Genomic DNA, 22,080 nt, shown 5'->3' on the forward strand with positions numbered 1-22,080 from the left:
GCAGATGAGAGTTTGAATCTGTCCTTGGCCCCTAACTGGTGGGCAAACTTAGACAAGCTACTTCACTCTGTGAATCTCAGGTTTTCTGTTTCATTTTTATCTTTGAACATAAACATAGCACTCTTTGGTATAATTACTGCAGGAGGCCTCAGTTTTATATCCCAGGAAATGCAGTGACTAAGCCATCGGAGGGACTCGGTGTTCAACTGGAATTGTGTATATGAATATTGATACAGATATATGTTGTTGCTGTTGCGACCAGTAGATTCAAGGCAAAAAATTGTGCCTCATTTGGTATTCACTCATCACAAGTAGCTATAATCATGTCATCTCTGTACTTCAGACCCTACTAATTTAACATTTTTATAATTCAGAAAAAGTGAAGCGAAAGCTGTTGCCTAAACAAGTCCTCTTTATCATCATTTTGGCAAAATGATGATACACATAATCTTATAAGGAATATATTTAAAGTACTTAGTAAAAGACAGTTTTCCATTTGAATCTGTGTAGACAGAATTAACAGGACACACACTTCTTGAGCATTTTCCATGTCTAAGGCATGCTGGGTTTTTTCTTGAAGAAGGCAAAAAGAGACAAAGCCCCCATCTTCAGTGAAGAGGTCCATAAGTAAACTAGATAAGATTCACATGAACAGTCATGACAGAGGCCAAGAGTGCAAAGCTGTATAATAAAGGTAGAAGCAAAATGAGAATAGAACACAGAGCTGTCTGTTATGGCTAAGGAGACTGGGGACACCATCCTACTCTGGGTGCAAAGCCCTTCTCATCTGACTTCTGTTCATCTGTTAAACCTCCTTTGCAGACCCTATCCCAATTTCCCTCTTTCCTCAGCCATACAAACGCATGAATCTCCAAATGTGCTAAACTCTATGGAGTTCAGTCTTTCATTTTTACCCCTGACGGCCCTCCTTTCTTCCTACTTTTTTAGAAACTCTATTAATTGTTCAAAATTGTTTCAGTGTCCCCTGGTCTGTTAGGCTGTCTGACTACCCTCCCTCCCCAGCCAGGTAGAAGCCTCCATGAGCCTAGAGCTCTTGGGCATCTCCGTGTCCCAGCACAAACGGAGCCATGTGGGAAATACGGCCGCAGTAGAAACAACAGGCCCACCGTCTGATGACATGAGGGTGGGAAGAGGGAGGCTTTGAAGATGTTGGTACGTGTGGTTTAGGAGTAAGAAATGCTGTGAACAGACATGGAGACCACAGATGGGATAGAGCTGACATTTCCTGAGGACCTGCCAGATCCCAGGTACAGTGCTCAGCTCAGCTCTCTTAGCGCTTGGCCTATTTCAGTTGCCTCTGTGAACTCCCTGGAAGGTTAGAGCACTCACCCACTTTCGTGCAGTGAACAAGCCGTGGAGCTGGGATTCAAGCTCCAGGCTCTCTAGAACCTGTCCCGTTGTCACGACACCGGGTCTCAGACACGTTCGCTAGGAACCTGCTAGCCTCCTCTCCACGCCAGCCGTCTTGCCCCGTCGGCTAGCCGGCAGCCTGTACCTGTTCAGTGACGGTCATGCAGGTCCTTTTGAAGTCAGAACATAACAAGGGACTTTAAATGGTCTATTTTGAAAGCTTTTCATTAATGTGAACTGGTCTTTCTTCTGAGTCTATTAAAATTTTACTTTGTTAGAAAGCCAGTGAGAAGACAAGGACCAGAAGCATTAATGATTAAATAGGCAGCTGTAGAGTGCTCGTTCTGTGGGAGGCTCTCTGCACAGGAAGGGGTCCGCCGTGAAGACAGCAGGGATTCCGAATGCGGTGGGGGAGACAACCGGGGCCTGGCGGCCACGTGCAGCGTGTCCGAGAGCCGCGGGTGAGCGCGAAAGCCGGGAAGGGCGGATGGGTCCTGCCTGGCGGGCTGGCGGGAGGCTGGTGGGCCTCCCCTACCCCCTCGAGCAAGCACCGGAGTGCCCTTTCTAAAAGAGAACCTGGGGGTGCCTGGGTGGCTCAGTCGTTAAGCCTCTGCCTTCGGCTCAGGCCATGATCCCGGGGTCCTGGGATCGAACCCCACATCGGGCTCTCTGCTGGGCAGGGGGCCTGCTTCCTCCTCTCTGCCTGCCTCTCTGCCTACTTGTGATCTCCCTCTGTCAAATAAATAAATAAAATATTTTTTAAAAAAATAAATAAAAATTTAAAAATAAATAAATAAATAAATAAAAAGGAACCCGAATCCTCTGGATGAAAAGCAAAGTGCTGTGGATGTGTGGCACTTGTTTTCATTTGTGGAGGTGTTACTTTAACCTGTCCTAGAGAGTGACCGTGTAGAAACATGCTGAGCCGGGATTTACGATTATCTGCATGCAGGTGCCGATGCCATGCATATTTCACTTGACTTGGTTTGGAAAGTGTTAACCTTATTTGGGTGTGCCTGGGTAACTCAGATGGTTAAGCACCTGACTCTGGATTTTGGCTCAGGTCCTGATCTCAGGGTCGTGAGACTGAGCCCTGCACCAGGCATGAACTGCACCAGGAGTGAAACCTGCTTAAGATTCTCTCTCTCTCCCTCTCCCTCTGCCCCTCCCGGCACGGGGCAGGTGCCTGGGTTCTCTCCCTCTTAAAAACAAAAACAAAAACAAAAAGTGTTACCCTATTTAAAATTTGTTTTAAAAATAAATTCATCTTTTACATAGCTTTAGAAAAGTAATGGCTTTTAAAACAGCCTTACCAATTATTACCCAGTTAAATAAATTACTAAATGAGTTCCCCTTCTTAATTCTTTTTTTTTTTTTAAGGTTTATTTTATTTATTTATTTGACGGACAGAGATCACAAGTCAGTGAGAGGCAGGCAGAGAGAGGAGGAAGCAGGATCCCCGCAGAGCAGAGAGCCTGATGCAGGGGCTTGATCCCAGGACCCTGGGATCATGACCTGAGCTGAAGGCAGCGGCTTAATCCACTGAGCCACCCAGGCGCCCCTCCTTCCTAATTCTTTTCGTGTTAGTGCACAAATTGTTAATGACAATGGAAAGTTCAAAACACCAGGGCATCTCATGACCATGCTCTGTGTTTTCCCTCTTTTACTTCTGGGTTTATTTTATCCATATTCCAGTCAAAATGGTGGTGTTAGCAGGAGTGGGATAGTAGTATCCCAACCCTTGTAACTTTCTCGTGTTCCATCAAAGAATGACTGGATTGTTTTAGTCATCCTGTCCTGAATGGCAAAATTACTACTAATATGAAATTCGTGAGTTTAATGAAATCATTGAAGATAAAAGATAATGAGGAGCTGTATCTTCGCAGAAACAATATCCACCCCTAAAGAATATATAAAAAACATTTATTGTGCTTGACTATTCAATAAAAGTCTTCATAACTAAGAATGAAAAGAATTATAAATATATTGTTTTAAAGATGAAAACAATTAATGCTCATTTGAGCAGCAAAATAGAAGGCCCCATTACTCATCATGTTACTAATTTTAAAGGTTTAAAATGAGATATTTGGGGCACCTGGGTGGCTCAGTGGTTTAAGCCTCTGCCTTCAGCTCAGGTCATGATCTCAGGGTCCTGGGTTCGAGCCCCACATCGGGCTTTCTGCTCAGCAGGGAGCCTGCTTCCCCCTCTCTCTCTGCCTGCCTCTCTGCCTACTTGTGATCTCTCTCTGTCTATCAAATAAATAAATAAAAATCTTTTAAAATTGAGATATTTGTTTGCAGACCAGAACTTTAAATGGCACCAGTTTTAAATGAAACCTCCCAAATTTATTTTCCTTCTCAAAAACACATATTCTAATTCATTAGACTAGAAAAGATGGTAGAATGGATAGAATGCTAGCAATAGACTCCCTGCCTCACAAAATAGATTACTCTTTTTTTTTTTCTTAAAGATTTTATTTATTTATGTTAGAGAGCACTCGAGCTGGGAGGAGCATAGGAGAGGAAGAGAGGGAATCTCAAGCAGACTCTGCGTTGACACAAAGTGTAATCTCATGACCCTGAGATTATGTCCTAGGCCAAAAGCAAGAGTCGGAGGCTTGACTGAGCCACCCAGGAGCCCCTCTTTTTTTTTTTTTTTAAGTAAGCTTTACACGCATTGTGGGGTTCGAACCCATAACCCCGAGGTCAAGAATCCCACACTCTACTGTCTGAGCCAGCCAGGCGCCCCCAGATTACTCTTTAACTTGGCTGTTGTATGTTATATTTTTAAAAGAACGCGAGGTATTTGAATTTAAGTAGTGTCCTCCATTTAACCAACAGCATTTGTTAGCACCAAGCTGTGTCGGCCCTGGGGACACAGTGATGAAGAAAGCGCAAACCCTCCTCAGTACAGAGCTGTTGAGTGGGGCAGGCAGACAGGAAAACCAGCAATCACAGTAGGGTGTGATGAGAGTTTAGTATAAGTGTGTCCAGGGTCCCAAGAGCTACATGATCAGGCTGTGTTTGAGAAAATGTTCCTCCAAGTAGTGCAGACGGTATTGGAGTGGGTAGCACATAAGACAGGGAAACAGAACCATTAGACGTTGGTTTCGGTGGAAGGTGGCAAGAACCTAAAGAAAGGCCACCTGCCACGGCAGGGATAAACTGGAGAGGACAGCCAGGCAGATACTTGGAAGGCAGCACAGACAGGTAGAATAATTAGGTTGCGCAGCAGAGAGTAACAGTGAGGAGTCCAAGAAATCCCCCAGCTAAGAGAAGTTCATGACTTGACTGATACCTGAGGAAGTAGGATTGCCTTTCTTTCCACTTAGCAAAACAGAAGGAGAAACTTGTCTTATTCAGATGGTAGATGCTGAGTAGAGTTTTGGTCGCAATGGTTGAGATGGCTTTTGAACTGCCACTTGGGAAATCTCTATAATGCTTAGGAGAGAGATTGAGGTGTCGACTCTTAGGAATCTTTTCCTTACAAGTTGTGGTGGAAGCCACGGGAGCCAAGGAGAACATGGGCAGGTGAGAAGTCAGTCAAAATCGTGGCAAACCTTTATGTGACAGGTAAAGGAAGGATACTGTGCAAAAGAAATGGAAAGGAAAGTATAACCAGAAACATGGGAAAATAAATATTGTCACTGTGTGGAAATAGAAACTCAGAAGAGCCAAACAGACCTTGAACTTTTTGCTTTCAGTAAAGTATATTTTTATTATAGGATATTTTGGTTCATTTATACTTGATTTCTACATGAGAAGGACTAGTATCTCTGTGTTAACATATTGTCTGTCCTGTAAGTACTAATTCACATTTTCAGCCTGTTTCTCCAGCTCTGACCAGATAGCCTGGTTTATTAAAGCAGTGACTTGAAGTGCCAGGAGGCAACATAGAAGAGAGGTTCAAACTGAGGGCCCTGGTGTCTGACTCCCAGGGTTCAAATCCCACGTCTACCACGTACCAACTCTGGGTGAAGTGGGGTTGGTTACTACAACTACTTCATTGGGAACTTCGTAAAGTTCGCATCCATAAAGTTCTTTAGAACAAAGTGTGGTGCACAGAAAGTGCTATGTGCTTTGGCACATCCTGTTTTTATCAAAGATAGCCATTATGGAATTGCATGGGGAAGAAAGACCAAATCCACTTGATCTCATTTACACATCGTGAAGAAGACAGTTAACTCAGACCAGACAATTCACAATTCAAACACAATGTGTTTGATCGACTTGATAAGGTCAAATTGGTCCAACAAATTATTGAATACTACATTGTTCTCTTTGGCCTATAAAGTAGATTTATATTTTAAAATGTTAGGAAAATCAAGATCAAATTGGTATCCAATTACCAGAAATCCCCTAATTCGTTTTTAATAGCAAACAGGATCTGTTTTTAACTTTATTTATGTCCTAGGGAAAAAAAAAAAAAGAAAAATCTTGAATTTTATAACTTAAAATTAAATAATCTATCATTTGTCAGTCACTGGCTACGTGGGCTTCTTCATTTCACAAGTGTAGGAATAGTGTGTCCATTTTACAGATGGGGAAATAGTGCTTCAGAAAGCTGAACGCTTGAGCCTGAGGTCTCATTGCTGGCCGATGACTGAGCCAACGTATGGCCAGGCTTTCTCCCTGATTTCAAAGCCTGTGCTATTTCCTACGGCCTTACCGCCACCAAGAGGGAAGGCAGCCTCAGTCTACCCGTCTACCCAGAGAACAAGTCAGGCACTGCATAATCTCAGCTCTAGGTTTCTGTGTCCTCATTTTAAAAGTAACTTATTTCCTCCCAGATCTAAAATAGGGTGAACTTTTATGAACTAATGTAACAGAAACCAGAAGACAAGATAGGAATCTTGATTCTGGTCCACTCCCCCCCCACCCCCCCATATGCAAATACCATTCCTCAAGTGAAACAGATTGTCACAGAAAATATGTTGAGCCTTGAGTGTAATGAAGCTCATTTGTCAGCATCTGGGGCCCCGTAACTTTATAAAAGTTAAACAGGGACACATTTCAGAAATGCACTTCTGAACTGAAAAAAAAAAAAAAAATGCCTCTGCTTCCTGTTGCAAAAGGTGTTCCTTTTCAGTTGCTTGAGAAAATATTAGAGAGAAGCTGATTTGAGAACATGGCTGTTTTGTTTGACCCAGACTTTTTCAAAGACGCATTCCTCTCCTCCGTCTTGCTCACACGTCATTTTAATATGAAAGGGCACCTGTCTTTTGTCTCAGTACACATTCACCTTTCAGCATTTCAGATGGTGAGATGGGAGGTACCTGAAAAAGTTATTTTTGTTTCGTGGGTTTTGGGAATCCATTCAATACCTGCTGTTTTCTTTAGACTTTATTATGCCTCTGCTGGGTAAATGTCATGGAAATGCATTTAGTGACTCTTAATCCTTTTCTTTAACCAAGATTGAAAGAGACAGGGGTTCTCATAATAAATCAGTTTGTTGACTGTTGCAAGAAAAAAAAAAAAAAAACCTGACGTGAGTTTTCATTTTCTCAGGACACTTAATTAGACTTCTGTTTAAATAATGCCTGTGACTACAACACACACACACACACACACACACACACACACACACACAGGCAGTTTTGCATAAAAAATTATACTTAACTTGAACCCCGAAAGTGCAGTTAAAAAGAGTGTTTTAAAACAAAACTTTGCAAACCTCCTCGTTTGTTCTTTTTTTTCCCCCTCTCTCTCTCTTTCATCTTTATAGGACTGTTCCACTTTAAAAAATAGAAGCTCTTGCTATTAGTTTTGGTTCACATTTTCCTTTTTCAGTGGTTCTCATAGTGTAGTCCAGGTTTTTTAAAGAACAGAGGAGGACAGATTGTACTCAAAAAATGGCCAGATCCTTTCTTTTCTTCTCTCTCTTTATTTTTTTTTTAAACACAAAGTGTGGAAATGGCTTGGATTTGTTATGGGACATGGAGAACTTCACGCTTTAAAAACTGAAGACCTACAAGTTAGTAAACTGCTTCCCAAGGTATGGCATTGGATTAAGCTACCAATTGATCACCCAGATGGTGTCCTTTGGTTTTCCTGAGACGCTGGCAACTTAATGTCTCAATTTAGCCAAGAAATACTATCTACTAAGACTTATTGGTAAAGACATACACGATACCATTTTCTGTCATTTCATTCATTATTTCATGGGATTAGTAGAAGAAACAAAAATCAAAGATGATCCGATGTTGGAGTCAAAACTTCCCATTATTTTGAGGGATATTAACCATGCTTTCAGAGATTTTGCCACTCGAGATTCTAAGTGTACTTGTGAATTAGACAAAAGGAAGAAGGTGGGCATGCTATTTTTATTTTCAGCTTATTTCTAGGGAAAACAGGTTTGAATAACACATTTACTGAAATCCAATTCAAACGCGTTGAAGGGCAGTTCACAATTCCTGCAGAAAGTACTGGAAATCGTGTTTACCGTCACTGTCAATCAGCCTGACGCCCAGCAGCTATGTGCGGGAGAAGCACAGATTGGGAGATGACTGAGTCCTCTCTTCCGTCCAAGCCAACCTCTCTCCATAGGAAAATTGTCGTGGAAAATACACTTAACCATTCTGTACCTACCACGCTGACTTCTTAACATTAAATTTAGTGTTCTTTATTTTCTAGGAAGATTTTAAAGGAAAGAAGACAGGGTGGAAGAAAGATTCTGTCTGCTCATTATATCCTTTTGGGGTTCATTTATGCATACTGCGGTACATCTTACAAACATATTTATCATTTAATAAGTTTTTACTCACATCAGGAAGTTTCTGTTACCCTGATTTGCTTGTAAGATCGTATCCTTTTAACTGCTTTAAGGCACAAGTGTAAAATACAATGTATAGTTGAATACAATACAGTGGCCACTAAAATTGTTCTTGTATCCACTTCTAGAACTTGAGTGGCCCCAAAAGAGCATTGATTGATTTTTTTTTTTTTAAATAAAATGCTAGGTAGTGGGCAGGTATAATCAAACCCTAGTTCTCTCCTGAGTGAGGGGCAGAGGTCAGCCCTGTACCTGGTCAGAGTGGCCATCTCCTCCCCCACCCCCATAGCTCAGCCTCTAATTTTGAAGAGAGATTAGAAGATAACCATTTTCTTTTTTCCCTCTTTTTTTTAAGCATGAGGAGAGAATACGCAAGCTCCAGTTTTATTAATGCAGCAGTAGGGGCAAGGAATATTATGCTTAAGTTTTCATGAATATTAAAAAGAAAGTATACCTTCTTATAAGAAATTTGCAAGGAAAATTCACTTATCACTCAGTTAAGCTTACTCTTTTCTGATAGGCTTTCTCCCTCCCCACTCCCTAGTGGAAAAGGTTTACATTCTTCATATGTGCCTTCATTCGTCGCTTAGCCCCTTAATAACTTATCAACTTATTTATCATTTGCAGTGGTTTTATTCAAGAGCGGGGACATGTCTGCCTCTGGTATTTTTGAGAACTATTCCTTGTCTTTCTTTTTTTTATTGAGATATAACTGACATGAAATCAGCTTCAGGTATACGACATGATTCAGTATTTGTATAGGTTGTGAAATGATTCCTACGGTAAGTGTAGGTAACATCTGTCAACACAGATACAGATGATTTTTTTGTGTGTGATGAGAACTTTTCATTAAGATCTACTCTCTTAGCAACTTTCAAATATGTAATACAGTGTTGCTAACTCTAGTCACCCTGCCATTGCTGTGTATTCCCATGACTTTGTTTCTCTGTAACTGACAGTTTGTGCCTTTCGACCCACTTTTCCCATCTCACCCAGCCTTGTCTTTCCGGATTGCTTACTGCCCTGGATTCCACCTCACAGAATACTTGGATTTTGCACTCACTTTTCCTGCTCCGCCTCTGTGGGCTCACAGAAGAAAGCCTTACCATCAGTTACTGCTTCCCCTGTGTCCCACCTCCTGAAATGTCCATATTAGAAATGATGCCATACAGCTAAGCTCTTTCTGACCCTTCCCTCCTATGCCTGCCTTCCCAGACTCAGTAGAATAGTAACTGGTCAAGGTTCGCAGTGGCCTTGTAAAGGGGTTGTGTAGAAGCATTGTTCTTTTGGTTACCAGATAAGAGTAAACTTAATTGTCTGAGTGATAAGTGAATTTTCCTTGCAAATTTCTTACAATTTATACTTTCTGGGGCGCCTGGGTGGCTCAGTGGTTAAGGCCTCTGCCTTCGGCTCAGGTCATGATCCCAGGGTCCTGGGATCAAGCCTCACATCGGGCTCTCTGCTCAGCGGGGAGCCTGCTTTCTCCTCCTCTCTCTCTCTGCCTGCCTCTCTGCCTACTTGTGATCTGTCAAATAAATAAAAATCTTTAAAAAAAAAAGAAAAAAAAGCTATACTTTCTTTTTAATATCCATAAAAGCTTAAGCATAACATTCCTTGCCCGTATCACCTTTTAATAAAAGTATATAGAGACATTCCTGACCCTACCCCGTCCTGACCTTCCTGTTATAAGAAAGACCTTCTTCATCTTTTAAGAAGCAGGGAAGATCCTAAAGATATTTTTAAAACTCAGATCAGATTGAGTGAGCCTTTTCAGAGAGTCACTCAGTCCAGAATTCTCAATTTAAAGTATTTGCCATGAAATATCATATGTATTTATTACTGAGTGGGCTCTTAGAATTTTAAATGGTGTCCTATGAGGAGAATAAGTGGTTGTTTTAAAGCCCAAATATTCCCTCACCACCCATCCCAAATTAACAATGTGCATTATGTATCCCAATTCAGTAAGTTAACATAATCAGGAAGCCTGCGGAAGGCTCAGGTGACCCCTTACACCAGGGGTCAGTAAACTCTCCGTAAAGGGCCAGATAGTAAATTTCTAGGCACCGCAGGCCATGCGTTCGTTCCCTGTCGCAGGGCTCGGTTCTGCCTTCAGTGCAGATAGCCTGAAACAGTATGGAGACTCCTGTTCCAACAAAAACTTATTTATGGATGCTGAAATTTGAATTTCATGTAATTTTCACATGCTGTGAAATAGCCCTCTTGATTTTTTTTTTCCCCAACCACGTACCAAGTATAAAAACCACTCTAAGCTCAAAGATTGCACAAAAAGCAGGCCACAGACTAGATTTAGCCCCGAAGAGCCACTCTCTGCTGTAGATTTTCGAGTAGAAAGGACATCAAGTGTCATTATTAAACAGCCAAAATGAAAGGAAAAGTTATACTATTATAATTGTGAGGAAGAAATTAGAGAATATTAAGTGTGTACAAGGTGTACACACACGGTATAATATTAAGGTGTACGAGGAAATTCCGAGAACACCTGAGACAATAAACTGTCCCCATGGTGGGCCATTCAAAACTCTACCATCCTTCCTGAGGTGACACTGGAGGCTCTCGTCCCCTCCTGGCCTCTGCTAACTTTCCAGGCTTATCCCACCTACGGGTCCCCTTCCTCCCTATCCAGAATGGCAAAGGGAGTCAAACATATATGACACTTTGAGCATCCATCCTTCAATTAAGAAAACCCACTATTCTTTCCTTTCCAAACCTTGCACTCTGGACTGGTTCCAGTCTGGAGAGGACTGGGAGATGCCTGTTAGTGACAGAGGCCACCAGCTGAGCACAGTGTCCCAAAGATTGATGTGTTTTTGAAGTCGTGATTTCTGTCCAGCTCAGCTTGTTAGAACCCATGCTCCTGATGTGAATTCACAAACGCACAGGGAGGACATGTAAATAAAAGCATGGTAACAGTTGTCATTAATATACTCTGCAGGAGACCCTCAATCTTTTTCAGTTAGGGGTTCTGATTTCTGTGTTTGTTTGTTTGTTTAATTTCTGTTCAACTTGGTCAGTAGACACCTGCAAATGAAGATTTTTGTCTCTGTAGGGCATCTAGAAGGAGTCAGCGGTTGAGGTTTTGGGTTATTGCACTCAGTAGGTTTCTCCTTGAAAGGAGCCCTTTCAGAGTAAGCTGGAGCTTTCTGAGGCCCACAGTTAATGCATCAATATTTCTGGATTTAACTGGTCTGTGCTATTCACTCCCTTCTGAAAGGGTCACTTGATCCTAAAAGGACCCGTATAGATAGCATTTATTTCAGGGTTGAATGGAAGTTGTTGGGTCCAGTTCAGACTGGTTCTCCCATGTAGACATCACCTGTCCGCTCATTTATAGGGCTCAGTCGTTCCGTGTGTGTGTGTGTGTGTCAGTTTCACTAATTCATACAAGCATTTGTTTGATACTTACTCTAGGCTCCAAAGATATTGAAATGGTAGAGGCACTGACCTCCATGTGTTCAGAAACGGGTGGAGGAGAAAGGCATCTGAATAAAACTTTTATGATACATTGCGGTACATGATATAAGTAAGAAATGAATGATTTGGGAATACCTGAGAAAGTAGAAATAACTTTGAGGGTGTGACAAAGTTTACATGGGAAAAAACTATGCATTCCACTGCAGCACAGTGAAAAGCACTGGATTTGGAGCCAAGTACATTTTTTTCTTCTGACACTGGCAAGTTACCTTACTACATTGAGCCTCAGTTTTCTCATCTGTAAAGTAGGGTTAAAAATACTCACCCTCCAGCTCTATGCATAGGAATCTGCAAAAAGCTCCCTTTCCTATCTTAGGCCCTTTTGACCAAAACTGTGTGTGGCCAGGATGCCTGTTGTTGACTATTTGATGGGAGGAACAGGAGAGATCACTTTTATGTGGGGTTGCATGGGGACAGGGCATCCATTCTGAATGAGAGCCAGGAAAAAAAAAAAAAAAAACAACCCACACCTGGGTCAACCATTGTCTCTCTCCCCCTGGGAGTTCATTTGGACAATGGATAGTGTATCTTTTCCCAGCAAAGCCTTTGCATATTTTACCATCCTTACAAGTTGACTGAAGGACCCGGTCAAATTACATACTTCTTCAGACGGCTTTTCACCATGAGTTTCAACACTGAAACCAGCTTGATGATTCTTCAGGGCTCACCCTAATTAAGTCACTGAAGAGAGTATTTAAACTTTACACTTGTAAGCTATCTAGGATTCTTTTCCAATAGACAAGCAAAAACTAGATGTTTATGACATGTGCTTCATTCATACCTAATTTCTGGTGAGCGGAGGAATGCTTTTGCCTTTCGACAAGATTTTGTGCCTATTCCCCATGACCGATAAATGGACATTGTGGCCGATAAATGGACATTGTGTCCTAAAATAGCCTTAAACCATCTAAGTGATGCACATTTGGGGAGGGGTATTGAAACCAAATGTAATTAATGACCCTATATAGTTCTTCATGAGTGTCAGCATTCGAGCCAAATCAGCCTAGGCAGAAAGCTAGAATGCCTCTTTAGTCAAGCGGTTGGGGTTATATCCCGTAGTGATCAGTCTGGCCCTTTGGATGCTTTGACCATAAAGTACCATCCCCATCACTGAGGAGGCAAGTGTTAAAGAACTAACTGGCCAGATGTCACCACGGGAGGGAGGCGATGGAAGGCGCTCCCTGTCCCCACCTGACTGACCCCCACCCCACCCCACCCCACCCCGCTGGCAGGGTGCAGAGGCTTCCCGACCAAAGATGACCACACGGAAACCCCACGGAGAGGGACAGTGACCCCACCCCTAGTGCTGGCTTGGTTCTTGGGGGCGAGTGACGGAGCACCCAAAGCGTGTGTCCCTTTTTCTTCCAGGAGAGAAACCCTACAAGTGTACCTGGGAAGGCTGCACCTGGAAGTTCGCTCGCTCCGACGAGCTGACAAGGCATTACCGCAAACACACGGGCGTGAAGCCGTTCAAGTGCGCGGACTGTGATCGCAGCTTCTCCCGGTCAGACCACCTGGCCCTGCACCGCCGGAGGCACATGCTGGTGTGAGGAGTGCTTCCCGTCCAGCTGAGCGTAAGAGCTGGGTCTCTTAGCGGCACCCCATTCAGCAGGGCTGAATCCCCTCCACAGTGTTAACGCAAAAGGGCGTCACCATCCCACGATGTCTGAAACCAGAGCAGGAACAAGAAGGAACCCTTCTCCTTTTCGGTCTGAAGGTAACCCCCATCGCGACTGCACGAGAAACGTCTTCACGCTGGCCTGGGAGATCCGTGACACAAACGCTGAAGAGACAGGCACTGTTTCCCCGTGCCGTGTACTCTGCCGTTTCAAGATGTTTGTAGCTTGTACGTTTTCTGAGCTGTCAGACGTTTTGTTATCGATCCCTTAAAGGTCACCTATCACCAGCCGATGGCTAGAGCAGGACCTTTCAGATTGGGATTCTTCTCCCGCACCACCCCCCCCTCACCCTGCCCCCTTCTTTTTACTGAAGTTTTAGTTCCTGTCTCAGTAAGCTAGAACACACATCCAGTCTGTTTCCAGCGAGCAGCATGAAAGTAGAGAAGAAGCAGCCTGTTGGAGAGTTCCATGACCTGAAAAGAAAGGGGCACTCAGGCGGCCCTTGGCAGTCGCGCCACCCGCCACTTGTCCTTAGGCCATGCCCTGAAGAGAAACCGACATTGAATCTTTCATTTGTTTGTCGTTGATTGTTTCTGTTTTGTTTCGATTCCGTTCTGTTCATCTGTCGGAGCAGAGGGGCAGCGACATTTCAGGTGGAGCTAGTGCCAGCGTCTGCCCTGGCGTGGACCGGCACCGAGGTGTTCTGTAGTTGAATAGGAAGAGCCTGTCTTAAAAAAAAAAAAACAAAAAACAAACAAACAAAAAAAAAAACTACTGCCCCACTTCAAATCGCAGTGTCCTGTCACCTAGGCATCATCTCTTCCTGCCCCTAGTATTTGATTACAAGGAATCAGGGGGAAGGAAAAAAAAAAAAACTTTCTTAGACACACTGGCACCAAGGTAAGAGGTGGGGCTGCTCGGGCAAAGTCAGTGAACATGAAAAATCAGACAAAGCAGAGATGGGATAAAGCGCCTCTTGAGGAGAAAAGCAATAATGAATAAAAGGACTTTCCTACAATAACTTCACTGAGGACTCACGTTACCACAATTTTCATACTTACTAAAGGGATTGTAAAAAACACCCCAGTGGTTTAGCGGTCTTGGTTACAGGGACAGCACTGAGGTAATCTTTCTGCTAATTTTGTTGTCCTGCTTGGTGGAATACCACAATTAAAGATTATGCTCCCCTTTTCTTGTTTGAAAACAGTTATTTGGTGAACAGAAAGGCCAAGGAGGCATAGCAGGGAATTAACCCTTGGGTTAAGGGGTCAGTCCTCCTTGGAACCGAGTCAGTGGAAAGGGAGTGCTCCCCGAGGAAAGCCTAACATGGTGCTAGTTTCCTCACTTGGAGAGCCAAGGCTAAGTGACTCTCCATTAGGTTCTTCTATACAGATTTCATTTTCTAAACTGTATCAGACCCCAGGGGTTCTGCGTTGACACAGACAGGGATGTTGAACCCACTCATTCCGTGCTGAGGGTGAGGGGAGATGACAGTCCCGTCAACCCCCTAAAATTATGAGCCTTTCTTGCGACTAGTGCAGTATACAGTAAACAAAGCAATACATCACCAACAAGCATTCTTTCAGAAAAATTATCATATTTTTTTTTCCCCACTAAAAGCTGTTCTTCTTTCAGCTGTACGTGGCTAAGGGGCTTGGTGACTTTTTCTGTTATTGTTGTTGTCGTTGTTGTTAAGATTTTTTATAGCTTAGATATAAAAGTTTGCCAGCATAGACCTTTGCAATGTATTTTAATTACAAACACTTGATTTGGGGAATTGCACAAATTAACCTCACAATATTCCTAGATCGTTTTTAAAATGTTTGAACATTCTGAAATAATTTCCTGTGGCAGAACTGTCCTTTTTAGGATCATCCCCTAATTCAGAGAATCTTATTCTGACGAAGCAAGGAACGATAAATCATTGAAACAAGGACAATTCATGTTGGATGGTATTAAAAGGAATTGTTTTAAATGTTCAAGCAACAGCATAATGATGTTCAGGTCAAATTCTATCTTCAAAACTATGTGCTCTGCATTTTCTGCCAGGTCTGGAAAACTCATCAGGCAATTTCCCTCGAACAAGGGCTTCGAGTCTATTGATAAATAACTTTTTTTGCTACATAATCTATTACCCACCAAGCACTGTTTTTTTGTGTGTGGTTTTTTTGTTTTGTTTTGTTTTTGTTTTTTTTGCCTTTTGTTTTGGGGGGGTTTTTGTTTTGTTTTGTTTTCTTTGGTTTTTTGGTTTTTTGGGTTTTTTTTTTTTTGTTTTTTTACCAACTGGAAAGTTTTTTTATCTGTACTGTATACAATTCCTACTTCTTATTGCCTGTGACCATTTTGGGTAGAAAAAGATCTCTTGCTGCATTCTAGCACTGGTTCCTGGTCATTGGCAAAGTACACGGAGAGTGGCCAACACAGCCAAGCCACCCTCGCTTTTCCTGGTCCTGGAACCTGGCTGGCAGTCAGTAGGTGAATCGCCCAGCAGCGGTATAGACTTGACTCCATTCTGCCTGCTCTCAGAGGATGGGCCGATCTCTTCTGTGCAAAGAGATGTCTTGAGAGTGTCACAGGTAGAAATGGTTTTTAGAATTCATAGAACTGACAGGCAGTGGGAGTTTCCTGAGTGACGGCTTGATTTAAATTTAGCACAGAGCTAAATGGGCTGCTCCTCTCTGATCACATAGGAAGGGTTCAGGGAAGTGAGCTTTTTCTCCTCACCCTCTGAGAGTGGAAATCAGACCGAGATGGTAAGTTTACCGCTGAAACTGTCGGCGTTCTGCCATCTCCCAACCCCCCTCCGCCCCCTTGACACGCTCGATACTTCTAAAGAGGGATCCAAGCACAAACAGTGAGTGAGTGAGTTGCTGATCTCACCCCAGGACTGGAACTTCCCCAGGGCTCGTCCTGGAACAGAACAAATTCTCCCTGGTGAGTTTTCTACTAATGTTTCCCCTCGGAAAGGAAAGCGGTTGGGGAGAGAAGGAATTGGGTTTTCAGGTAGGAGTATCTTCAGACGTGGAGAAGCCTCCTCATTTCATCTGTGTCCATCCTAGCCTCTTTTAGAAAAGCACAGTAGGAGATGATGAACACCAGAAAAGGCACAGAATCCACAGGACTTGTCCATCCCCTAACTAGAAGCATTCTTTGGTTTTAACTCTGGAGCTGTTCAGTTCGCAGTTGGACATGGGCGCGTGTTTGAGGACTTCTCCGCAGATGGCCGTGGTGGCTTGAGAAGCTGCAGGAGGCCTGGAGGTCTCTGTGCGTCGTAGAGATGGAGTTCAAGGCAGTTAACGTTCTTTGAAAAATTACAGGTTACCCTGAGGTTCTAACAGATTCCCTCCCCGTATTCTGACCTTAAGTTGTTAGGAAGCAGCCTCACGCTTCCCCATCGGCCTCTGGCCTCATCCTGTCAGTTATGTGTGGACTCCAGGAAGCCTTCTTGATGGCTTGTCTTAAGTTCTATTAAGACGTTTAGACTAAACTTCCTAATGGCTTTCCCATAAGGAGTATCCTACTTACTGCCTGCCGTCCCTTCGACAAAACACTATAGGACATTTATTTTCAAAAGCAGTGGAGCAACAGTAATACAAACTGCATTTTTAAAAAGAGCACTTTTTATTCACTTGAGAGTTTAAGTGGAAAATAGGAAGAGGATCGTGAGGGGAAAGAACTTATAAGATGCTACAGTGTTTACAAATTGCCAGTTCTAGGGGATTAGAAAGGCCATTCTCCTTGTGGTTGAAATTTGGAATAGCTTATACAAAGATTGTTTTCCCTTTTATACACCTTTTTTTTTTTTAACTTCAAATTTTGCCACTTGTGTTTTAAACGTAAATATAATTCTGCACTTTGAAATCAGTTCATTTGAACGGTGACATGTATATGGATAAAGATGCAGTATTCCTTATTCTGTACTTTATTTATTATACGTACCAAAGCTGCCATTGAATAAATCCGGTGAGGTGAGGCCTTCAGATATACTAACTAATCGCCTTTGTCCTGTTGTTATGACTGCTTAGAAATGTGGCCACGATGTTGTTATAAAGGTGTCCTCACACAACGAGGACGGACAGAGTTTCAGCAGTGTTCAGAATGCCAGCACCCACGACACGCTGAGTTTTCACATGAGGGACTGAGCGGGAGAGAATTCCCACGGATCACATTAGGCCCCGGAAGCCTTAATACTCATAGTCCATAGCCCAGCCTCTGCTTCCGCTCTGCACTCACGCCTGTACATGGAGGAGGTAAATGTCTTCTCTAACTTCATTGCCCAGATCTCTTCCTTCAGTTTTTCCGAGGTAGGGCATCTCATTAAAACTAGTCTTTCCATTTGATTTGGTCTCATCTAGGAAAGGGGTTTGGTAAGTCGTGTCTTCCGTATGTATTTCTGCTTGTCCCCACACTGCGTTCCACTTACCCATACAGGCACCCCCAACACACACGCCAGCACACACACGGCAGCCAGTGGGCCAGCAAATATCAACAAAGAACTTTTTTTAAAAGAATGAATTTGTAATAATCCATGCTGTCTAGAGATGTAAGTTATTTACCTTATTAGGGAATCAGCTTATGATGCTATATATGACTTTGCCTGCATTTTATAGTTAAGAGGTGTACATAAAAATTTAAAAATGCTATATTTTCACAGCTTCATTATAGAGTAATGTCTGTTTAGCGACCCATGTCCATTGGTACTTTATGCTGAATACTGTGCAGTTGCAATAGAAATTCAGATTTTCGTAAGAAAATGAAATAGGAGGATACTGCATCTTTAAAAAAAATAGAGTGAAAATATTTTGCTGTATTCGTAAACATATGTGATAGTGGAAAAGTATTTTCAAACTCGCAAATTTTACAGAGGTTGTAAATAGTTTGATGAAGTATGTTGGGAAAAAAAAAAAGAGCTTCTAGTTTTCATCACAATAAAAAAAAAAAGAAACTTGTTCAGATATGCCTTGTATATCTTACAATTAGCAATATTGCCATGGGAACTCTGTTCTCCTTTGGCAGAGCACATTCCTTGTGCTCTGACAAAATGGAGTGGCCACTCGTCTCCATTTAGCCAGGATGGTTTAAAACACAATGAAGTCATTTTAAGTTGCAAACAACTGATTCCAAATTCAAAATGTCTTTGCCTGGAAAGGGGGAAATAGCTGCATCGGATTTTACTTGTGCTAAAGAGAAGCTTCTAGCAATTGTTCTCTTTTCTCCATTATCTTCCTCCTCGATGAACTAGTTCTTCACGGACTGAGCCACCCAGGCTCCCCTTTTGAACTAGTTCTTGACGAGAACGGAAAACAAAACAACGGTGAGGTGTTTATTCTTGTTTAATTGCAGAGGGAATGAAGAGTTTGAAGAGTAGCTACATGTTGACAAGATGAAGAGCTATGGTTATGGCCACATGTTAAATGAATCTACACTGGCAATAGGAATAAGCTAATGCCCATTTTCAGAAATGAATTAAAAGCTGAAAGTGCCTGTCAATAGACATTATGACCAATGAGATATTCCTATACTTTTACACAGCAATAATTCTTCATTACACTGGGTTTTTCCTCCACACTTGGGAAACACACACACACACACACACACACACACACACACCCCGACTAAATATATGCACGTAGTAAACTGAATATGTTCGCATAATCACAAAAATTCTTTTGTGATTTTTAAATATTCCTAATCTTGTTTATGTTAGTATTTCTTAATTTAATCTTACTTACAGAACATAAGAATGCAAATCTGAATGTTAAGGTTCTCCTCAACATACATTCTGGCATAAGGCAATTATAATTGTCAGATAAAAACTTCACGGATTTGCCCCAAACGTGCAAAGCACTGTGCGTGGCTCAAAAAAGCATTGCTCAGTTAACAAAAGCCCGATTTATTTAGAGCAAAACACTAGAGAGATTTGTTTGTTCTACTTTGTTTTGTCCACTAATATCAAAGGCACAGATTCATCTTTACATTTCTTCATTTCCTTTTTCCCTAATATTTGCTGTTATCATACAAGAACCATTTTGGAATGAATATCCACACCATCATTTCTCCCCTAAAAAGTCTACTGAAGACTGCTGACACTCGGTCAGCCTAGCTTTAACCAAGATTTGGAGTTGGTCCGGGAAATTACCAGAGTTCCGTTCAGAACTTCCCGACTTTTTCCTATGATTATTTTACTTCTAGACGTGGAGTCATGAATAGAAATATACAATGCAATTATACGAATAGACAAGAACCCTGGAAATGTCCAGCCTTACCATCTCAGAGCACAAATCCACCCAAACAAGCTATTGAGGGCTACCAGTCAAATTACATTCTTTCAGAGCCAAACATTTGATAAAAGCAATTTTTAAAAGTCTAACTGTGATTAAACACTCAGGCTTTAGACAGTGAAGACCACCCTGATAGGTAGTGATCTACATACCTCTCTAGAACCAGACCATAGGTCTAGGAAATCATCAACCGTTTCCTCCTCTAAGTTTCAGAAAGAAGGAAATGTGTCAGGATAGGGTGTCAAAGAACGAATGAAATGTCAAAGGAAAGGTGCTGGGTTCTTTAATCTCCCCAAAGTCAAGTCTTCTGGTTGGGCTGCTTTCTGCAAGGTGTCTAGAAGTACCAAGCGAGAAGGTCCAAATTTCAGCAAACCTGCAAACAATAGCTCTTCTTTCTTAAAGCCTTACTCTACACCAAGCATTCACCTAGACCACTTTTGGACACAATAACCCATAGACAGGTCTATATTTCATGGTTGGGAAATGGAAGCACAGAGAGAGTTGGCTGAGTCGCCGGCAAACACAGAAACCCTGAACAGCAGAGTGGGAAGGTGAAGCCACATACCTCTGGCTCTGCAGCCGGGGTTCTTCCCCCTGCACTACACTGCACCTGCCTTCCCAGCAGCCATGTTGTCCTGTTTTTCACTGAAATTGTTTTATGGCCAGGTAGTCCTATTTCCAAGTACAAGGCAGCACATGATAGGACAGTGGTAGGTAAGATTGAAATCAGTCCTTTCCTGGAAAGTCATGCATGAAGGATCATTGTAAACAAACAGCAATGACCAGTCTCCCTGAACCTGTCACTTTCCTCCCAAATGTTTGGCCTAGAGATCCCAAATCATGAGCACTCTTCCGTAGTGGGTGGCATGTTGCCATAGTGGGTCTTCTCCATTCCCCATATTTCTCTGTAGGCATAGTAAAAACCTTTCCACCTGCAGACGTTCTAGAATCTGCTCAAATTGCATTTGAAGTCTTCACCTCCTTCGAACGCATAGTTACTGACAGAGCCCACTCTTGGTGGCTGTTTTTGGGGTGGCAATCACAACCATTTAGATGCTGAGCAATGAGAGAGAACGGAGAATGCCTTTTCCGATTTCTCACCTGACGGAACCACCTCAAAATGTTTTAAATAGTCTTATGGATAATTTGATTATAGTATTGTTGTTAGTTTAATTGAATTTTGTGTAAGAAGCTGTCCAACATCAGAGGAGTCAACCCCCACCCCTTTTCAGTGTTACAAGCTCCCTGACACTATTGATTCATGGAAATACTAATGGGCTTAGAAAACATCAAGAGAATGTCATTTCTCATGGTGTTTCTTTCTTCTGAAAATGAATCTCCTGAATTATGGTCTTTCTCCCTGCTCCTTGGCTAGGGAAGAGATAAAACCTGTATAAACAAATTCCCTTCTATGCTGAGAGCAAGTGTTCTGTGTGCACGAGCCGCCGCAGGAAGGGGCTCTCTTCCCCATTAATTGGGTTTCACAAGCAACAGTTTCTCAACAACCAAACCACAACTTGAAGTGAGTTGAAAGAGATGGATAGTGGCAATAGTCACATCAGGACTTTGTTTTTCTTTCTGGGTTTCATCTCTAGAAATTGTAAATGTTTGAGACCACAGAGTCTGCCCTTTGTACAAAGCAAGAACCAGGGACTGGGTGAACACAATCTTCCTTTTTCCAAAGTGGGCCCACCAAGACTTTGACAGAGATTCATTTTTGGGGAGAAATGAGGGTGAAGAGGAGGATAGGATTTGAGTCAAATTCTAGTCAAAATGCTCAAGGATTCAAAAAGTAAGACATTTTAGGGACACACTAACATCTTCCCTTTGCTAATTTCAGGCTCCAAAGATAGGCATAAAACATTACAAAGAAATGCTTTTGCCTCACTTGTGTTTCTAGTTTTCCCATTGCAGGATTTTGTAATTACATTAGACAGCAATATATATTTTGTTCCTCAAACTTCATTACTTTGGATGGGTATTGTTGAACTGGGGCACTGGTGCCTATATTCAAGGCTCTTTCCTATCAACTTGTCTGTCTGCAATTTGTTGTGTTTAAAAATCCATTTTTTAAAAAAATCACCATCTCCCCCCCATCCCCCGCCCATGGAACGGTGGCTGTATTGTTTCGTCCATGTCTATGTGGGACACATTGCATCATTGGCAAACCAGCTCTCTGTGGATGCGAGATCACTACTTCCAAAACCAGCTTGAAAACATCGTCTTATGTATTATGTCATCCTACATCATAATGCAATTATGTGTATCATAACATGCTCATTTAAAAAAAAAAAGAAAGAAACCAGCAGATTCGTGTTTGTCCATTGAAGAATGTACTCAGAACTTTCTGTGTTGTGAAACGATGAGAACAGACCACCTTCAAGATACCCACCTGCCACTTAAAATGACCTAGTTATAATTAGTAGTAGTCTAGACGCTGCTCTTGGCGTGGGGGGGTCAGTTCAGACGTCACGTTCTTCTGAATAAATCTCTCACTCATATTTGAAAAAAAAAAATAGATGGGAATAAAGAAAAATAGCATCTT

At 42.2% G+C, this 22,080-nt stretch overlaps 1 protein-coding gene across 10 annotated transcripts in view; it reads left to right on the forward strand.

The window, feature by feature from the left end:
* Nucleotides 1-21,829, forward strand: part of KLF12 (Kruppel like factor 12) — a 436,672-nt gene extending 414,843 nt beyond the window's left edge. For all 10 annotated transcript variants that reach the window (XM_032315078.1, XM_032315082.1, XM_032315084.1 and 7 more), the window contains one exon: nt 13,004-21,829. In XM_032315078.1, coding sequence (XP_032170969.1) covers nt 13,004-13,185 — 182 coding nt within the window. In that variant the 3' untranslated portion in view covers nt 13,186-21,829. The remainder of the gene's footprint in view (nt 1-13,003) is intronic.
* Nucleotides 21,830-22,080: the final 251 nt, after the last annotated feature.

The sequence above is a fragment of the Mustela erminea genome, chromosome 15, assembly GCF_009829155.1.
Source record: "Mustela erminea isolate mMusErm1 chromosome 15, mMusErm1.Pri, whole genome shotgun sequence".
Lineage (NCBI taxonomy): Eukaryota > Metazoa > Chordata > Mammalia > Carnivora > Mustelidae > Mustela > Mustela erminea.